General features: G+C 40.1%; 2 protein-coding genes across 2 annotated transcripts; both read left to right on the top strand.

The window, feature by feature from the left end:
• The first annotated feature begins 104 nt into the window (after positions 1–104).
• On the top strand, positions 105–3950 carry LOC135511430 (guanylate kinase-like). Its single transcript, XM_064932938.1, has 7 exons — positions 105–216; positions 675–716; positions 925–1021; positions 1265–1403; positions 3505–3589; positions 3700–3785; positions 3903–3950. Exons 1-7 carry the CDS (start codon positions 105–107, stop codon positions 3948–3950), a joined length of 609 nt encoding a protein of 202 aa, XP_064789010.1.
• A 97-nt stretch (positions 3951–4047) lies between these two features.
• LOC135511692 (guanylate kinase-like) lies at positions 4048–20062 on the top strand. Its single transcript, XM_064933170.1, has 7 exons — positions 4048–4159; positions 4608–4649; positions 12767–12863; positions 13017–13155; positions 13590–13674; positions 13806–13891; positions 20027–20062. The coding sequence occupies exons 1-7, from the start codon at positions 4048–4050 to the stop codon at positions 20060–20062; spliced, it is 597 nt and encodes a 198-aa protein (XP_064789242.1).
• The last annotated feature ends 950 nt before the right edge of the window (positions 20063–21012 follow it).

Here is a 21012-nt window from a genome sequence, read left to right as displayed (position 1 = left end):
ATTGGTTTTGTAAAAAAGAATAATCTAAATGTACATAATTTTACAGCACAAACTGTTTTTTCACTGTATCTTTCATTGTATTTCCTCTCTCCCTCTCCAGTGTTATGGAAGGACCCAGGCCTGTTGTTCTGAGCGGCCCCTCGGGGGCAGGGAAGAGCACTCTTATGAAGATGCTGCTGAGGGATTACGATGGAGTCTTTGGCTTCAGCGTGTCACGTACGTTTGTGCTTCACCCGCCATTTGACTCCTATCCCAATATCCTGTCTGGCAGGAAGTGGGACAGCAGTAGGCCCTATCTGTCCTTACTGCCTCAGCCTTCTCTACCTCTAGGCCACGTTTGTCATAGGACTTTGGTCTGGGTTATTGTATCCCAATTTGTATCCAAGCATAGGCTGTTTGTCATTGGACTTGGGGTGGGATATTCCCGTATACCATCCATGTCCAGTTTAGTTATGGTTGTGCGGATCTGTGTGACACAGGGATGTCCTCTATCTCCATTCCTCTTCTTGCTGGCTGCAAGGAAGACCAATGAAAACAAAAGAACCGGCATACAGTTAGGGTTGTCTGGCATGTCTTTGAATGCACATAAGGTTAAGGTTGTGGATGGCATTCCGTATGACTGGATGTTGATGACGGATGTTGATCATTAATGCTCATTGAATGTGTCCTTACAGATACAACAAGGAGCCCACGTCCAGGAGAGGTAGATGGCAAAGGTACAGTAGCATTCTCTTACTCATAAACACAGATCATGTCAGTAAACCCATCTCAGTCATGTTAGTAATCCCCGATGGATATCAGTGATGCTCTCCAGCCTTTTAATCAAGTTTGGTTTTGTAACTTCTGGTTTTCACTTCTGATTTTGTAACTTAAATGCTGGCTTCAGCAATTAACGACATCATTTCCTCTCCGCTCTATTTGAAGATTACCACTTCTCCAACAGGGAGGCTATGCAGGAGGATATTGACGATGGGATGTACATTGAGAATGCAGAGTTTTCCGGGAACCTGTATGGAACAAGGTAGAGCACATTTTAATAACTTTCTGTTGACATCAAAATGAGTTGCAAAATTCCGGTGACTCATACTGGAGCATGTGAGGAATAGCCACTCTTACGCTGTCCATATGTATTGTTTAAAAGCCCCCATGTTGTAAACCTACTGTGCAAAAACCAGGTGGAAAGATGCATATGTTCTTGTTTCTGCTGTTCAATGGAATTGTGAAACAATGAATGAACATAACTTTTTTCCTGTTTTCTACATAGCAAGTCTTCTGTAGATGAAGTGCGGGCCAATGGTCTCATCTGCATTCTGGATGTGGATATCCAGGGAGTGAGGAACATCAAGCAAACTGACCTGGACCCTATCTATGTCTCTATCCAGCCCCCCTCTATAGAGATCCTGGTAATGCCCAACTCAGAGTTCAGAGCCACAATAGTCAGCATGGCCCATTATGAAACATTTAAGAGCCTCATGGAGTATATCAAATGAGGCTCTTAAATGTCACAATGGAACGCATACTATCATGGCTGAGCGACTGTAAACTCTGCAACAAGTCCACAATCACACAACGCAAAGGGTACTACTGTCTATTTTGGCATTCCTCAATGTTCTGTGCTTGGACCGCTATTTTTGGATAAAAGTAGAGACTCAGAGCTACAAAATGGTATATCATACACTGCAGATGAAGAAGAATGGGAACGTTATTCTGCTTTGAAATTTGATAAACTTGTAACTCCACTTTTGAGAAAATGTCTCTTGAATTTTTGGGTACACCTACAATAGCGGTGAGCTCTTCTTTGTCTACACCTATTCAGCATCGTTCACACCCTCTTAAACCTTATCCCCAACCATCTCTTTAAGGAAAATAAAAAAAGATTTCAAGACTCAAAGTGGTGAAAGTAGTAGCCTACAATAAGGTAAAACTCCAGGTAAAAATACACTTTATCTAGTCCTTGGCCTATATCCTAATCTGACTTTCAAAGTGTCCAGATAAAAATATAATATAAATATAATTTTATTATTAGATTATGCTTACCCAGAAACTTGTCTAAATTGATGGGTCATGTGAAGGAAATGCTGTAATCATCCCCCAGCCACATCTAGCTAAGTGGATGGGTCATTATTGTCTACACATGTACACATATTCATGAAATCTAATCGATGGCTGTAATCTCCCCCAGATACGCCTGGCTAACTTGATGGGTCATGTAATCATTCACTTGCGAAGTGAAGTCTTTTGTTCAGACATGTAGCTAGCTAGCTAGCTAATAAATGAACTATATTCCCAACCCATAGCCACAGTACAAACAATTGGCATAGCTAGCTACCACCCATGAAATGCTTGAGTATGAATTTGCAGGTAGCTAAAGCTAACCAACTAGGTTCAATGTTAGCTAACTAGCTAACATTAGGCTATAACTAGCAATGCAAATATATTTCTGAGATACGAATAATATTACTACACATATCATACACGAGTCAGCAAGCTAACATTCGCTAGTACGCTTTAACTTGCAATGACAACGACTTTCTGACCAAGAACGTATAAAATACGTAGAAACGTATAAATTCCGAAAATGTAGCGAGACTCTTACCCGTATATATAGATGAATGCTTCACAGAAGCGTGTATTTTCCATTTGGTTTGTAGCTAGCTATAGCTTGTTTGGCCCGTTATTGTGTTTGGCCCGTTATTGTGGGGTGGCAGGGTAGCCTAGTTGTTAGAGCGTTGGACTAGTAACCAGAAGGTTGCAAGTTCAAACCCCCAAGCTGACAAGGTACAAATCTGTCATTCTGCCCCTGAACAGGCAGTTAACCCACTGTTCCTAGGCTGTCATTGAAAATAAGAATTTGTTCTTAACTGACTTGCCTAGTAAAATAAAGTCACTCCAGTCAACTGAGTGCAGAAAGTAACATCAGTCCATCACAACCTTTTCCCACTGATCTTTGTCATAGAGTCTGCTAAATTCAGGGCAACAATGTTGTTGAGGAGTAGCCACACTTTTGCAGTTCTCTATGGCTAACATTATCTTTCAAAAAAGCCAGGATAGTCTACTACACATAAGCAGCTCATGTTATAGACAGAAGTTGGCTACATGGCAAACCAATCTGAACTGCTCTCTCAGCATGTCCAACCCATCCATTATCTGAACAAATCATGGCAAGTGGGAAGGTCCCTTTATTTTTCAGTGGCTAAACCAACTAGGCTTGTAATTGAAAATGTTTATTAGTATTTACAGATGGCATAAAAGTTTGTTATTAAAGCACATGAAAGTTCACATATGTTCAAGAAGGTATTTCTGCCCCAAAACGCCTTTTGATTAAAAAAAACAACAACATTGAAATGCCTCTTCTGCAAAGTAGTGACGTGCGACATCATGAAACGGATCACATATGCTAGCCCTTAGAAATGTCATCCTTGAGCTAGTGACATGAGTCTCTTGAAATGTATGAATGTACTCTTGAAATGTAGATATTGTAATAGGGACAATTGATGTGTACAGGAAAAGCGTCTGAGGGACAGAAATACGGAGACAGAGGAGAGTCTGCAGAAGCGTCTGGAGGCAGCACGGGTTGACATGGAGCTCAGTAGGCCCCCCTTACTGTCCCATATAGACATAGTTGTACTGCAAATCTTTGGAAAATATGGATGGAACCACTAATAATCCATGTTATGACTTATCACTTTCCTATTTTAGGCAACGAGCCTGGAGTGTTTGACATGCTTATTGTCAATGATGACTTAGAGGAGGCTTATGAGAAGTTGCAAAGTGTCCTTATTGAGGTAAGTCTGAAGAAAGGATGACTGTCTACATTTAGAATAGGGACAAAGTAGAATTCTCTAAATTTGAGTCAGTCGGTAGTGGTGTCACACAATTTTCTCACATGTTTGTCTCTACAGGAAATTACTAAAGTTCAGTCAACCAAGAAAGAAAGATGCAATTCGTAAGAAGAAGAATTTTGTTATTATGCATTTCATAGCCACACATGTCCTATAACAAAATCTTTCATTGTATTCAATCCCTCTCTCCCTTTGCGTCAGTATTATGTCAGGACCCAGGCCTGTTGTAATAAGTGGCCCCTCAGGGGCAGGGAAGAGCACTCTGCTGAAGAAGCTGCTGAAGGACTACAAGGGAGTTTTCGGCTTCAGCGTATCACGTAGGTATTGTGTCACCCAACATGTAGTTTCCAGTGGTAGCCGAGCAGGATCTATCCCCACTGTCTCAGCCTTATCTAACTACAGGCCGTTTGTCATAGTACTTGGAGTGTGATATTACATTTACATTACATTTAAGTCATTTAGCAGACGCTCTTATGTAGACCACTCATAGTCAAACAATTTTTTAACAGTTTAGTTATGGCTGTACTGATTGGTGTGAGACAGGGATATCCACTGTCACCATTTCACTTCTTGATGGCTATCGACTGGATCGCGAGGAAGACCACTGAGCACAAAAGAAACGGCATACAGTTAGGGTTGTCTGGCATATCTTTGAATGCTCATCATTGGTTGAGGTTATTGATATCATTCTGTATCATTTATGACAAGTATGCTCACAGAATAAGATGGGTGTTACATTTATGCTCACTAAATGTGTCCTTACAGATACAACAAGGGACCCACGTCCAGGAGAGGTAGATGGCAAAGGTACAGTATCATTCTCTTACTCATAAACACAGATCATGTCTGTAAACCCAGAAGGATATTGGTGGTGCTCTCCAGGCCAAGAATGGTGCTGGCCTTCTACTGTATCTTTAGTAAGAATGTCCTACCGTATGAACGCCAGGCCTCAAACTTAATGTGTGTTGCAGTGCCATGAATGTTGAGTGTGGTGGCAGTTACAGTGCCTTCAGAAAGTATTCACACCCCTTGACTTTTTCCATATTTTACAAAGTGGGATTAAAATTGTCTGACAACAATCTACACCAAATACCCTGTAATGTCAAAATGGAAGAAAATTCTAACATTTGTAAAAAAATAAATAAAAAAATAAACAATGTATATATTGATAAGTACTCAACCCCCCTGAGTCAATAGATGGTTCAATCACCTTTGGCAGCGATTACAGCTGTGAGTCTTTCTGGATAAGTCTCTAAGAGCTTTGCACACCTGGATTGTGCAATATTTGCACATTATTCTTTAAAAAAGTATTGTCAAGTTCATTGTTGATCATTGTTCGACAGCCATTTTCAAGTCTTGCCATAGATTTGTAAGCAGATTTAAGTCAAAACTGTAACTAGGCCACCCAAAAACATTAAACGTTGTCTTGGTAAGGCACCCCAGTGTATATTTGTCTTTGTGTTTTAGATTATAGTCCTGCTGAAAGGTGAATTTGACTCGCGGTGTCTGTCGGAAAGCGGACTGAACCAGGTTTTCCTCTCGTATTTTGCCTGTGTTTAGCTCTATTCTGTTTCTTCTTATCCTTAACTCCCTAGTCCTTGCTGATGACAAGCATAACCATAACATGATGGAAACACCACCATGCCTGAAAATATAATATAAGAGTGGTACTCAGTGATGTGCTGTGTTGGAAAGTTCCTTCTTTGCCATATCTTTTGCAGTTTTACTTTAATGCATTATGGCAAACAGAAAGCATGGTTTGGAATATATTTATTCTGTACTGGCTTCCTTCTTTTCACTCTGCGATTTAGGTTAGTATTTTGGAGTAACTGCAACATTGTTGATCCATCCACAGCCATTAAACTCTGTAACTGTTTTAACTGGCCTCATGGTGAAATCCTTGAGCTGATTCCTTCCTCTCCGGCAACTAGTTAGGAAGGACGCCTGTATCGTTGTATTGACTGGGTGTATTGATACATTCCAATGTATCCAATCAATCAAAGGGGTATTCAATGTCTGTTTGTTTTTTAAATCAGCACATAGGTGCCCTTCTTTGTGAGGCATTGGAAATCCTCCCTGGTCTTTCTGGTTGAATCTGTGTTTGACATTTACTGCTAGACTGAGGGACCTTAAAGATAAGTGTATGTGTTGGGATACAGAGATGAGGTAGTCATTCAAAAATAACTTGTGACTTGTTGAGCAAATTTGCCATAACAAAAGAGTTGAATACCTATTGACTCAAGACATTTCAGCTTTTCATTTTTCATTAATTTGTTAAAATATTTAAAAAAATATAATTCCACTTTGACATTATGGGGTATTGTGTGTAGTCCAGTGATACAAAATATCAATGTCATTTTCAATTCAGGCTGTTTCACAACAAAAAAATCCAAGGGGTTGAATACTTTCTGAAGGCTCTGTATCTGCACACAATTGTTATATTTCTGCATAGATTATTAATGTTCAGACAGTTCGCTGAAAAGCCAAAAGTGGCCTCCTGGGTGGCGCAGGGGTCTAGGGCACTGCATCACAGTGCCAGCTGTGCCACCAGAGACTCTGGGTTCGAGCCTAGGCTCTGTTGCAGCCGGCCACGGCTGGGAGGTCCATGGGGCGACGCACAATTGGTCTAGCGTTGTCCGGGTTAGGGAGGGTTTGGCCGGTAGGGATATCCTTGTCTCATGACACACTAGTGACTCCTGTGGCGGGCTGGGTGCTAACCAGGTCGCCAGGTGCACGGTGTTTCCTTCAACACATTGGTGCAGCTGGCATCTGGGTTGGATGCGCACTGTGTTAAGAAGCAGTACAGCTTGGTTGGGTTGTGTTTCGGAGGACGCATGGCTTTTGACCTTCGTCTCTCCCGATCCCGTATGGGAGTTGTAGCGATGAGACAAGATAGTAACTACTAACAATTGGATACCACGAAAAGGGGGTAAAATAAAACAAATAAAAGCCAAAATTGATGTTTTCCATCATACATAAGTATAACTAAAGACAGAAAACAATATTAAAGTGAATGTACAGTAGAATGACATAAACTCAGCAAAAAAGAAATGTCCTCTCACTGTCAATTGCGTTTATTTTCAGCAAACTTAACATGTGTAAATATTTGTATGAAAATAAGATTCAACAACTGAGACATAAACTGAACAAGTTCCACAGACATGTGACTAACAGAAATGGAATAATGTGTCCCTGAACAAAGTGTGTGTGTGTGGGTGAGGGGGGGGAGTCAAATTCAAAGTAACAGTCAGTATCTGCTGTGGCCACCAGCTGCATTAAGTACTGCAATCTCCTCCTCATGGACTGCACCAGATTTGCCAGTTCTTGCTGTGAGATGTTACCCCACTCTTCCACCAAGGCACCTGCAAGTTCCCGGACATTTCTGGGGGGATTGGCCCAAGCCCTCACCCTCCGATCTAACAGGTCCCAGACATGCTCAATGGGATTGAGATCCGGGCTCTGCGCTGGCCATGGCAGAACACTGACAATCCTGTCTTGCAGGAAATCACACACACAGTACGAGCAGTATGGCAGGTGGCATTGTCATGCTGGAGGGTCATGTCAGGATGAGCCTGCAGGAAGGGTACCACATGAGGGAGGAGAAAGGCTTCCCTGTAACACACAGCTTTGAGATTGCCTGCAATGACAACAAGCTCAGTCCGATGCTGTGATGCCGCCCCAGACCATAACGGACACTCCACCTCCAAATCGATTCCGCTCCAGAGTACAGGCCTCGGTGTAATGCTAATTTCTTTGACGATAAACGCGAATCCGACCATTACCCCTGGTGAGACAAAACCACGACTCGTCAGTGAAGAGATCAACATTGTTGCCTGTGATGTCTGGTGAGGACCTGCCTTACAACAGGCCTACAAGCCCCCAGTCCAGCCTCTCTCAGCCTATTGCGGACAGTCTGAGCACTGATGGAGGGATTGTGCGTTCCTGGTGTAACTCGGGCAGTTGTTGTTGCCATTCTGTACCTATCCTGCTGATGTGATGTTCGGATGTACCGATCCTGTACAGGTCTTGTTACACGTTGTATGCCACTGCGAGGACAATCAGCTGCCCGTCCTGTCTCCCTGTAGCGCTGTCTTAGGCGTCTCACTGTACGGACATTGCAATTTATTGCTCTGGCCACATCTGCAGTCCTCATGCCGCCATGCAGCATGCCTAAAGCACGTTCACGCAGATGAGCAGGGATCCTGGGCATCTTCTTTTGGTGTTTTTCAAGGTCAGTAGAAAGGCCTCTTTAGTGTCCTACATTTACATAACTGTGACCTTAATTGCCTACCGTCTGTAAGCTGTTAGTGTCTTAACGACCGTTCCACTGGTGCATGTTCATTAATTGTTTATGGTTCTTTGAACAAGCAAGAGAAACAGTAACCCTTTACAATGAAGATCTGTGAAGTTATTTGGATTTTTATGAATTATCTTTAAAGGACAGGGTCCTTTTTTGCTGAGTTTATATGAGAGATATATTACTAGACTCGTATGGCTTGAGTCATTTTTTATCATTTTATATTAGTAGGACATTTATAAGACATTTAGCCTAATTGTAAACAACTATCATATTAAATTGCCCACAAACTGTCAAATATATACAGTACCAGTCAAACATTTGGACACACCTACTCATTCAAGGGTTTTTCTTTATTTCTACTATTTTATACATTGTAGAACAATAGTGAATACATCAAAACTATGAAATAACACCTATGGAATCTTTTAGTAACCAAAAAGTGTTAAACAAATCAAAATATATTTTAGATTCTTCAAAGTAGCCACCCTTTGCCTTGATGACAGCCTTGCACACTCTTGGAATTATCTCAACCAGCTTTATGAGGAATGCTTTTCCAACAGACTTGAAGGAGATCCCACATATGCTGAGCACTTATTGGCTGCTTCTCCTTCACACTGTGGTCGAACTCATCCCAAAACCATCTCAATTGGGTTGAGGTCGGGTGATTGTGGAGGCCAGGTCATCTGATTCAGAAGAATGGCGACGAAGGAGATGGCTGCCGTTTTACGCTCCCGTAACTAATTGTGCTATTTTGTATGTCTTTTTTTGCATTATTTGCAATTTATTTTGTACGTAATGTTACTGCCACCCTGTCTTATGCCCGAAAATATTATCAAGACATCAGGATATTACTCACCCTGTACTGGAGGAATAGTTTTTATTCAATGAGTCAGATGGGAAGGATTTACTTCAGATGGCCGACAAGGCCCTCATCCCCGTCATTTGCAGGAGAAAGAATCAGAGGTATCGAGGACGAAGGTCCGGGTGCCTTGTAAGGATCTGTCGCCGAGAGGGTAATCTACCTTTTACCATCGGTCCTATTAGCCAATGTATAATCAATCGACAATAAAATAGACTAACTACAATCATGTATATCCTACTAAAGGGACATCAAAAACTGTAAAGCGTATGTTTCGTCGTGGCTGAACGACGAAATTACTAACATACAGCTGGCGGGTTTTAAGGTTTTTCAGCAGGATAGAACAGCAGCCTCTGGTAAAGACAAGAGGTGACGGTCTATGTATATTTGTAAACAACAGCTGGTGCATGAAATCTAAGGAAGTCTTGAGGTGTTGCTCACCTGTGGTAGAGTTTCTCACGATAAACTGTAGACCACACTATTTACCAAGATATTTTATCTATATTTTTCATGGCTGTCTATATATCACCACAAACTGATGCTGGCACTAAGATAGCACTCAATGAGCTGTATAAGTCCATAAGCAAACAGGAAAATGCTCATCCAGAGGCGGCACTACTAGTGGCCGGGGACTTTAATGCAGGGAAACTCAAATCTGTTTGACCCAATTTCTACCAGCATGTTAAATGTGCAACCAGAGGGAAAACAAATCTAGACCACCTTTACTCCACACACAGCGATTTGTACAAAGCTCTCCCTCGCCATCCATTTGGCAAATCTGACCATAATTATATCCTCCTGATTCCTGCTTACAAGCAAACACTAAAGCAGGAAGCACCAATGACTAAGATTGGTGGGGCCTCAAGCTTAATGATTAGCTTATAAGGTTACTATGGGGTTGAATGATGAGCTATAGTAATTGAACAGCGTTCTTACATAGGTATTCCTCTTGTCCAGATGGGATAGGGCAGTGTGCAGTGTGATGGCGATTGTATCATCTGTGAACCAATTAGGGCGGAAAACAAATTGATGTGAGTCTAGGGTGACCGGTAAGGTGGAGGTGATCTGATCCTTGACTAGTCTCTCAAAGCACTTCATGATTACAGAAGTGAGTGCTACGTCATTTACTTCAGTTACCTTTGCATTCTTGGGTACAGGAACAATGGATGGTGGCCATCTTGAAGCATGTGGGGACAGCAGACTGGGATAAGGAGAGACTGAATATGTCCGTAAACACACCAGCCAGCTGGTCTGCACATGCTCTGAGGAGGCAGCTAGAGATGCCGTCTGGGCCTGCAGTCTTGCGAGGGTTAACACGCTTAAATGTCTTACTTATGTCGGCCACAGAGAAGGAGAGCCCACAGTTCTCATTAGTTGGCCTCGTCAGTGATGCTGTGTTATCCTCAAAGCAGGAAAAGAACGTGTTTATCTTGTCTGGCAGTAAGACGTTGGTGTCCGCGTGTGGTGGCACCGGTTAGTCAAGGTAATTGAGGTAATATGTACATGTAGGTAGAGTTATAGTGACTATGCATAGATAGCACACAGAGTAGAAGCAGCGGAAAAGAGGGGTCTGGGTAGCCCTTTGATCATGAAAGCCTGATTCACGCAGTCTCCTCTGAACAGTTGATGTTGAGATGTGTCTGTCACGAACTCTGAAGCATTTATTTGGTCTGCAATTTCTGAGGCTGGTAACTCTAATGAAGTTATCCTCTGCAGCAGAGGAAACTCTTTTCCTGTAGCGGTCCTCATGAGAGCTTGATGGTTTTTGCGACTGCACTTGAAGAAACTTTCAAAGTTCTTGACATTTTCCGCATTGACTGTCGTTTCTCTTTGCTTATTTCAGCTGTTTTTTCCATAATATGGACTTGGCTTTTACCAAATAGGGCTATCTTCTGTATACCAGCTCTAATTTTTATCACACAAATGTCACCATTCCGATTTGCCTTTTGTGCGGACGCCCTGTGCCGCACCAGGACAAGATGCCGCCCTGGGCAGCTGCTCATGTCATCTATACCTAAATCCGTCACCCCTTGATGCAAAGTTGTCATCAAGGCAAAGGGTGGCAATCTTTTGAACACTTTTTTTTTCTTACTACATGATTCAGTATGTTATTTCATAGTTTTGATGTCTTCTACAATGTATAACATAATAAAAAAAAGAAAAACCCTTGAATGAGTAGGTGTGTCCAAACTTTTGACTGGTACTGTATATATATATATGAAAAAAATCTTAAACCTACTACTTCCAGGTTTTTCGGGAGTCCCATAGGGCGGCGCACAATTGGCCCAGCGCCGTCCGGGTTAGGGGAGGGTTTGTCCGGGGTAGGCCGTCAATGTGAAATAATAATTTGTTCTTAACTGACTTGCCAAGTTAAATAAAAGGTTAAAAAATATATTAAAAAATGGACACTTCCACTCTTTCAATACTCCTTTTGCCCTTTTTGTGCCTACACACCACCTCTTCTCCCACTCTACTATTGACACTGAAGCTCCAATGCTTCTTACTCCCAAGCGAACTGCACCAATAGCTCTCCCAAGTATCCCCCTGTAAGATACAGGGATATACATCTTTGTTTATGCCTTTTTTTTCTTCTCCGTAGGCCTGTTCGGTCTGCCTATGCTTCTGGGGGCTATGTTACTGCCCGTAGCAGACGTCCTATCTTCTGTTTCATCCGCAGGTGTAGCTATCCTCCTGATTTAGGCTTCTATTGAACCACACCTAAATGTGATTCATAAAAACATTACCAAGAGAGAGTGATGGGGGTTACTTTCATATTTCAAGTACAGAGTGACCAAACACCAAGGGCTTAATAGTCATGGAAGTACTCAGTCTATTATTCAAAGGAATACAAATGCCAGTTTGCACTTTGGAGTAAAAAGCATTTGAAATTAGCCCCCTGTAATTCCTCAGTAGTGGATTCCCTCTCCAGACCCAAAGAGAGAAGTCTTCACACCCATAAAATGTCTGTTTTGTACCCAACATTAGCATTGCAACATTTTGTTGAAATTGATAGGCTTCATAGTACAGCCGTTTTGTAAATATAGCTCCAGTTCAGTAATATCAATTTATAGTATGGATCATAGCTGCTAGTAAGGTCTGGTCCTGTTGTAAAGGCAAATATCCTTGATATTATTTATATTTCCTTGATCAATATACCTTTGTGTTTTCTTACGTAAAATGACACAGAAACTGCACCACCATGACAGTGAGCTTGTTGGAATCAGTCTGTGATAGTTTACTTCCCCCCCTATATGTTCATTGTCTATTTTTCATTAATCATTAAAATAATTTTCACCTTCAGCCATTGAAATCCTCTATCCACCTACCTTTTACCTGGACACATTGTAATGTGCTGGGATTCATTCTGAACAAACCTGTAATGTTGTGATGCTATATGTGTATGTGTTGACGTCAGTGGCTCTAGGTTCAATATGAGTGTTGTTGTCCCTGTAAATGTGATCGTGACAAGGTTGTCCTGTGTTACCTACAGAGTTCTCCCCACTGTGTTAGATCCACTGTGATGTTGTGGAGGAATAAGATAATCGCAATGGTAGGGACACAGTAATGTGTAGTGATGTGAATGCTAATTTCCCTGTCTACCCATACTTGTCCTTGCATTCTGTCTATAAAACATTTTCTAGTGCCTGATTACTAATCAATATAAATGTATTGTACCCTGTGAACTTACCCACAGTTGTTTTCAGAGAACTCCATCCAGGCTGACTGATGACTAACCTCGTCTTCTTCTCTCCTGTCCGTTTCAAGATTACCACTTCACAAACAGGGAGGCTATGCAGGAGGATATTGACAAGGGAGAATTCATTGAGACTGATGAGTTTTCGGGCAACCTGTACGGAACAAGGTAGAGTATATTTTCGGGAACTTTCTGTTGGCACCGAAATGTCTTATAGTATGAATCAGTGATAGTTGTGGAAAGATTTATAATTTCTAGTTTATTTCGTGGAATTGTGGATGCAATGAAGAAACATAGCTATTTTATTTGTTTTCTCCACAGTAAGAGTGCTGTACAGGATGTGAGGGCCAAGGGCCTCATTTGTATCTTGGACGTGGATATCGCAGGAGTGAGGCACATCAAGGAGACTAACCTGGACCCAATCTATATCTCTATCCAGCCACCCTCTATTGAGGTCCTGGTAAGAGTCCACAACCATACATTCCACAGGGTTCTTCCACAGCAGGGGTCCGCAACAGGCGACAAATTTGCCCCCTAAGCGATTTTTATTTGGCCCCCCAAAGTTGTAAGTAAAAAAAAAAGAAAACATATGTTGTTGGACCAAGAAGACTGTTAAATCACTAAGAATACAACAAAAAAATAAGTCATTCATGAATCCTGTTCCCTTGTATTCCTATGAATAAATGGATAAATATGTGAGTATGAAATTATGTTATTGTGAAATACATAATACCTTTGAGCTTATTTGTGGTCTGTTTGTAGTGTACAAATGATTATGTTCTGGCCCGCTGACCATTCGCTCAGAAAGGAATCAGCCCACGTCTGAATCTAGTTGCCTACCTCTCTGCTACTGTATAAACTGTCATTGTTTTTGGGGACCATTGATATGGACAGGAAGAACGTCTGAGGGGTAGAGCGACGGAGACAGAGGAGAAAATACAGAGCTGCCTGGAAGAAGCCCGGACTGACATGGAGGAGTGTAGGTCCCCCATACTATCCTGTGTAAACTAGTTTTAAGACGACACATGCTTGAGGGATGGGAATTGAACTAAGGATAGTCCATTGCATGATTTGAGAAGTGTTTCCATAATTGTTTCTTCACTATTTTAGGCAACGAGCCTGGATTGTTTGACATTGTCATTGTCAACAGCGATTTGGATGAGGCCTATGAGAAGTTGCAAAGTGTTCTTAAGGAGGTGAGTCTGAAAAGTGGATGATTGTCTAAAGAGTAGATGGAGGAGTTGTTGATGACGCGATGTCCACGTGGGACAAGAATCATTTTTGTACTGAGGTTCTGTAAACACACTTTATATTCTCATATCTGTCTCAACAGGAAATGTCGGATGTGATTCTGATGAAGGCCTTTCAAGGCCAAACCTGCTATTTAATTTCATTTTAATAGTGTTTATTGGTAATTACACAATTGGAACAAGGACTTTGTAATTACAAATGCACTCGCTGAAGGTAATTCCACACAAATCCACTCGCTGAATGAAGGCAATTCCACGTGTGTAGTGACTCATAATCTATTTTATGTAGTTATTTTATTACACAACGTCCTTGATCCAGTAAGCAACTGATATGTTTTGTAATTATACTTTTGGAAGTCACCTGTGTATTACCATGTCAAGAACTCCAACCCCAAATGTGTAAATGAGGCGACATTAGGCATAACCCTTTTGGTTACTTTGTACTATGTCACAACATTTGACAACCAACTTTGTAATTGCAATGTTGTTATAAAGGATATACATGTATTTACAATGTATTTACCCAAGAGCAAGCAACTTAATATGTAGTTACCGTTTTTGGAAAAGGTAAGACATGCTTTGATTTTGTTAACCTGGCCACTATCTCCTCATGATAACTTTTTAGCGTTTATGGCATATTCAAAATAATCACAAAGGAACTTTTTAGATGCACAATTGAAGACACAGATTTGTACATTGTTTACAATGTTTGTTTTTGACAATGTAATGTAGCTACAGGCCTAGCTACTCGTCTACAGCATTGTATTAAATGAGATTGGTTTTGAATATGAATCTTTATTACATCCATTAAAGGCCCAGTGCAGTCAAACTTCTGTTTTTTTCCTGTGTTTTGTATCATTTTGCACAGCTGATGAAACTAACACTGTAAAAAGTTTGAAAAAAATGTGATCAGTGTTTTGTCCCGATAGCTGCTGGTTGAAAATACAACGTATACAGGATCGTCTATTCGGCAGGTTTTACATGGATGAAATTCTTTGGCCTCTGCCACATGAGATCCATAGGCAAAATACTTTCATAGACCTTTAACAAAGAGACTTTGTAACTATATAGTAATTCAAAAAGGTTACTTCACTCCACCTTAAGTTGCTTGCTCTTGGGTAAGCACATTGTAAATACATGTGCAACCGTTGTGACAACATTCTTCTAACCGTAACATTTGATCAGTGGGGATCCGTGAGAAAAAGCCTTCAGAAAAGGTCTAAGGATGTGTAAAATGATATGTTCTTTTTTTAAATTTACATTTAAAATGTAATTTTTTTTCTATCATTTAAATTATATTCTGATTTCACCTCTTCAGTTTGTGTTGGAAAGGGAAGGGTTAAACACGGAAGAGAAGAAAAGGTCCAGTCGGGATTTTTCTTTGGTGGTCTATGGGGAGACAAATCTAGCTAGCTAAATCAGCCATTTGCGGGGCCCTCAGACACTAGACCGCATGTTAATTAATTAATTCAATCTTTATTTAACTAGGAAAGTCAGTTAATTGAGAACAAATTCTTATTTACAATGACGGCCTACCCTGGCCAAACCCTAACCCAGTTGACGCTGGGCCAATTGTGTGCCGCCCTATGGGACTCCCAATCACAGCTGGTTGTGATACATCCTGGAATCGAACCAGAGTCTGTAGTGACTCCAATAGCACTGAGTTGCAGTGCCTTAGACTGCTGCGACACTCGGGAGCCCCTATATATGAATGACAAAGCAATCATCACGTGACACCATTACTTCCTATGTGAATACTTAATAGCACATTGAAACCAATTGAAGCAGTTTGAGCTACTCCAGGAAGTGAAGTTGCAGGCTAGCTCAGTGCTGCACCCTCTCACTGAGTAACTTAAGTTGAAGGCCTACTGTTTTCAAATGATCATCATTTGGTGAGTGGCACTGTTTCTATCAGCTCGCTTGCTGTTAGCTATCTCTCTGAAAATAATGCCTGCAAAACATTGTTGCGTTTAAACTTTAGATCACCAGTTACTTTGTGTGCTGAACGGGATAAAATATTCTGCAATGGGAAGTAATAGTTGTGCATTTCGAAGGAATGGGTTGATTTTAACAGTATGCTGTGTGTAAATGCTCTCTTTCTTTATGCCATGTCTATGTGTTTTCCAAAAATTGCTCCCTCCTATTTGATGTGTCACTGTTGTCACCACTAGGCTATTGGTGATGGTGAGATAGTGATGGTGTTAGGCTACCACAGGTTGTTTTAAGCGGTTGTTGTTGCTCGTCGCATTATTCCATGCTGAGCGTGTGAGTGACAGTCCGATGCTGGCTCAGGCTTGTTTGATTGATTAATGATGTCATCAAGAAGTATTGCTACTCCTACATTAGAGCTAGATGTAATGTTGTGTGCATTAAGGGCCCGATCCCGATTTTAGGAATGTACAGTATTCCTTTCCTAGGCACTTGTCAGTATTTGGTATACAAGCTTACGTTTTTTCAGTCGCCTAACTTGCTCTGAATACATTTCATTCAACCACTGAAAACCATCCCACTTACTGGCAAACAGATTTTCTTGTGGAGTTTTCATTCAATGGGGGTTTCAGTACATTTATCTCAAGTCATCTGTATAAATACGGTATACCTTTCGTTTGAATTCTGTCGACAGACTCAAGTGACCAAATATATTGAAAGAGCAGGTTCAGAATATAGGGATCAATGGGGAAAAAATGCCATCTTTGCATATTCATCTCTGTTGCAGGACCAACTGGTAGATTTAAAAATACTTGGATATTGTAGATTTAGGCAATAAAAAAAAAATGAAAGTAGGTAGGCTATGAATAAAATACTGACTGTGTCTCCAGATAGTTGCAAATATTTAACATGATACACATTTTAAAATAAAATGGAGAAAAGCCTAGGCATATCATCAAAACATTCTAAAGTGAAGTCATCAACCCGCCAGGTTCAGCCCTACAGAAGCCTATACATAGCTTGGGTCTCCAAATGTAATTCATGCAAATTATGAGGGCATTCAATTATAATTCTGAATAACGGGGCTGCAGTACATGCCATGTTGATATGATTTTCAGTTTACTTCCATATGGCTGGTTTCACATTCATCTCCAGGCATCATAGTGAAAAATCATTTAAAAAAAATTGCTATGTGTATTTACAATCCACTTCTCCATTTACCTAACTCTTATCAATAGCTCTTATCAATGTATAAATTACAGTGCATGGAGAAGGCTTTTTTTTGTATCTTGGAACCAGCAGGTTCGCTCTACCTTATTCCTGGTTTCCTTGTCACAAATCACAAATCACAAATTACTTGCTAACGTTAGCTAGGCTAGGGGTTAGGGTTAGGGCTAAGTTTATGAGTTAGGTTAAAGGGTTAAGGTCAAGCTCATTAGCATAACGCAACGTTAACTATTCATGAAAATCGCAAATGAAATGAAATAAATATATTTGCTCTCAAGCTTAGACTTTTGTTAACAACACTGTCATCTCAGATTTTCAAAATATGCTTTTCAACCATAGCTAAACAAGCATTTGTGTAAGAGTATTGATAGCTAGCATAGCTATAAGCCTAGAATTCAGCCAGCAACATTTTCACAAAAACAAGAAAATCATTCAAATAAAATCATTTACCTTTGAAGAACTTCAGATGTTTTCAATGAGGAGACTCTCAGTTAGATAGAAAATGTTCAGTTTTTCAAAAAAATATTATTTGTGGAGGACAAATCGCTCTGTTTTGTTCACGTTTGGCTATGAAAAAAACCTGTATCCAGTTATAGCCTCAAGCTCATTAGCATAACGTAACGTTAACTATTTATGAAAATCGCAAATGAATGTGCTAGCTCTCAAGCTTAGCCTTTTCTTAACAACACTGTCATCTCAGATTTTCAAAATATGCTTTTGAACCATAGCAAAACAAGCATTTGTGTAAGAGTATTGATAGCTAGTGTAGCATTTAGCATAGCATTTAGCGGGCAACATTTGCACAAAAACCAGAAAAGGATTCAAATAAAATCATTTACCTTTGAAGAACTTCGGATGTTTTCAATGAGGAGACTCTCAGTTACATCGCAAATGTTCAGTTTTTCCTGAAAGATTCTTTGTGTAGGAGAAATCGCTCCGTTTTGTACATCACGTTTGGGTACCAAAATAAACGAAAATTCAGTCATCAAAACGACGAACTGTTTTCCAAATTAACTCCATAATATCGACTGAAACACGGCAATCGCTGTTTAGAATCAATCCTCAAGGTGTTTTTCACATATCTCTTCATTGATATATCGTTCGTGAATGTCTACTTTCTCCTGTGAATCGCTTGGAAAAACGTGCAGTTGAAGATGATGCACCAATTTCGACGGAGGACACCGGGCGGACACCTGGCAAATGTAGTCTCTTATGGTCAATCTTCCAATGATATGCCTACAATTACGTCACAATGCTGCAGACACCTTGGGGAAACGATAGAACGGGCAGGCTCATTCCTTGCCCATTCACAGCCATATAAGGAGACAATGAAAAATAGAGCTTCAAAAATCCTGCTCATTTCATGTTTGAAGTTTCATCTTGGTTTCGCCTGTAGCATCAGTTCTGGGGCACTCACAGACAATATCTTTGCAGTTTTGGAAACGTCAGATTGTTCTCTTTTCAAAGCTGTCAATTATATGCATAGTCGAGCATCTTTTTGTGACAAAATATTGCCTTTAAAACGGGCACGTTTTTTTATCCAATAATGAAATAGCGCCCCCATAGATGTAACAGGTTAAAGGTTTAGCTAAAGGGATAAGGTAAGGGTTAGCTAAGATGCTTGTAGTTGCAAAGTAGCTAAAAAGTGTAGTAAGTGGTTGAAAAATTGCTAAAATACTAAAGTTGTCCGTGATGAGATTCGAAAACTTTGGGTTGCTAGATGTTCGCTTTATACACTTTTTTGCCTTAAGTAACCATCTGTCTTACAGCATGTAACCATACGACATGTAACATATACTAAATGGATTGTCGTCTTGGATTTACATACAGAATAGTATGAAATGCCTTGAGACCAGGTTGTTATTTGAACCCCACCTCAAACCAATAGTGGGTGAATAGCAAGATATTCTCATGCTTAAATTCAAGGCCAGAATATTCATAGAGAAGGAAAGGCTGGATAAAAAGGGAATAACGTTCTATTTACACGCTCTAAACTCCGGTAGGAATCAGGGCCTAAGTGATGAAGTTACAGTTATTTTTCTTGATTTTCGAGTTTGAGATTTTGAAAGATTACCAGGTCATAGTCTACTAAGATCCACATATCAAGACCATGTCAACCCCTGAGACTACCTGGTGATTTAGTTTTACTGGCCCTTTGTAGTTACATGTAGCAATGTTAACCGTTTGGATTGGAGTTCATAACATGGTAATACACAGGTGACCTCCAAAAGTGTAACTACAAAACATATTAGTTACACACTGGAACAAAGAAATGTGTAATAACATAAAATACAACATGGGTAATTACACAACATATGTGGATTTACCTTCAACAGGTAAATCACAGTCTGTGTTCCAGTTGTGTAATAACCTATACTGATAAACTCTTACTATGTTATTACATCACACGTCGTATGTAACTACAATGTTTTTTCTACAGTTATTGCTTTGTAGTTATACATTTATAGGGGCATCTTAAATTATGTGTTACCCAAGTTGGCAATTGTGTGCGAGAGTTGTGCCTTTTCCTTCCTAAGGCCATACAGATTTTATTAAATGTTTCACAGATGATATTTTTTGAAAATTGAGGCAAAAAGCAAATGGAAAAAGAAAGTGTGCCTTTAAAAAAAAAATACTATAAGCGACCTTAGCCCAACACTTACCGACCCAATCAAGCCTCTTGGTAAGGCTAAAAGAGGCATAGTTCAGCCATAATCTGAGAGGAAGTTGTGTATCTCTTCACTGAAAGATTGAGGACATTATTTTTGCTATAATCTTGCAAATTTTCCTGTACAATTTTTACATTTTTCAGATGTTTATTTTATTTTTGAGATAAGTAAAGAGGGTAAACGGTTAAGCATTTAATTACATTTGTATGGCCTAATGCTCATCATTTTTACATAATTCTACTCCTCTCCTCAACAGGAAATAACAAAAGTTCAGGAGGTCATCAAGTCATAAGGAGCTACAGTAACAGTGTCCCAGTCTTCCTCTTGCCTGGTACTTTACCGGAGATATGAAGTCTTTTACTCCAGCATGAACAACACCATCTATGATACTGCATCAACACTGAAACACAATAAGATCCACTCCCCTGAGACATCAGCTGATTTAGCCACATAAAGAACTGTTCTGAGCGTTGCAGAGAAACATACAATATGCATCTAAGACCAGGGGTTGGAACTGGTTCGAGAAACAGAATCAGAACGAAGGTTCTGTTCCAGAACAGAACCGTTATTTTAAAAGCAAGGAAACTATTTTAAAAAACGGAAGTCCGGTTAATAATGTTATTTAACATTTGACATTTTTATAATAATGGCTCTGTTCAGAACGAAACAATTGAAAAACAATTTTGCTTCCAACACCTGCCTAGGACTCAAGAAGATTGTCTTACATTCTTAGAGTCAATAGATCATGAGAAATGGGTAAGGGAATGGGACATTTGATAGGTACAGTTGAAGTCGGAAGTTTACATACACTTAGGTTGGAGTCATTAACTTGTTTTTCAACCACTCCCCAAATTTCTTGTTAACAAACTATAGTTTTGGCAAGTCGGTTAGGACATCTACTTTGTGCAGGACAGAAGTAATTTTTCCAACAATTGTTTAGCGACAGATTATTTCACTGTATCACAATTCCAGTGGGTCAGAAGTTTACATGCACTAAGTTGACTGTGTCTTTTAAAGGCAATGCTACTAAATACTAATTGAGTGTATGTAAACTTCTGACCAACTGGGAATGCGATGAAAGAAATAAAAGCTCAAATATATAATCGTCTCTACTATAATACTGACATTTCACATTCCTAAAATAAAGTGCTGATCCTAATTTTTACTAGGATTAAATGTCAGGAATTGTGAAAAACAGAGTTTATATGTATTTGGCTGAGGTATGTAAACTTCTGGCTTCAA

This window comes from Oncorhynchus masou, chromosome 24 (assembly GCF_036934945.1).
Source record: "Oncorhynchus masou masou isolate Uvic2021 chromosome 24, UVic_Omas_1.1, whole genome shotgun sequence".
In the NCBI taxonomy this organism is placed as follows: domain Eukaryota; kingdom Metazoa; phylum Chordata; class Actinopteri; order Salmoniformes; family Salmonidae; genus Oncorhynchus; species Oncorhynchus masou.
Note: the sequence above shows the minus strand (reverse complement) of the source record. Positions and strands in the feature narration are given on the sequence as shown.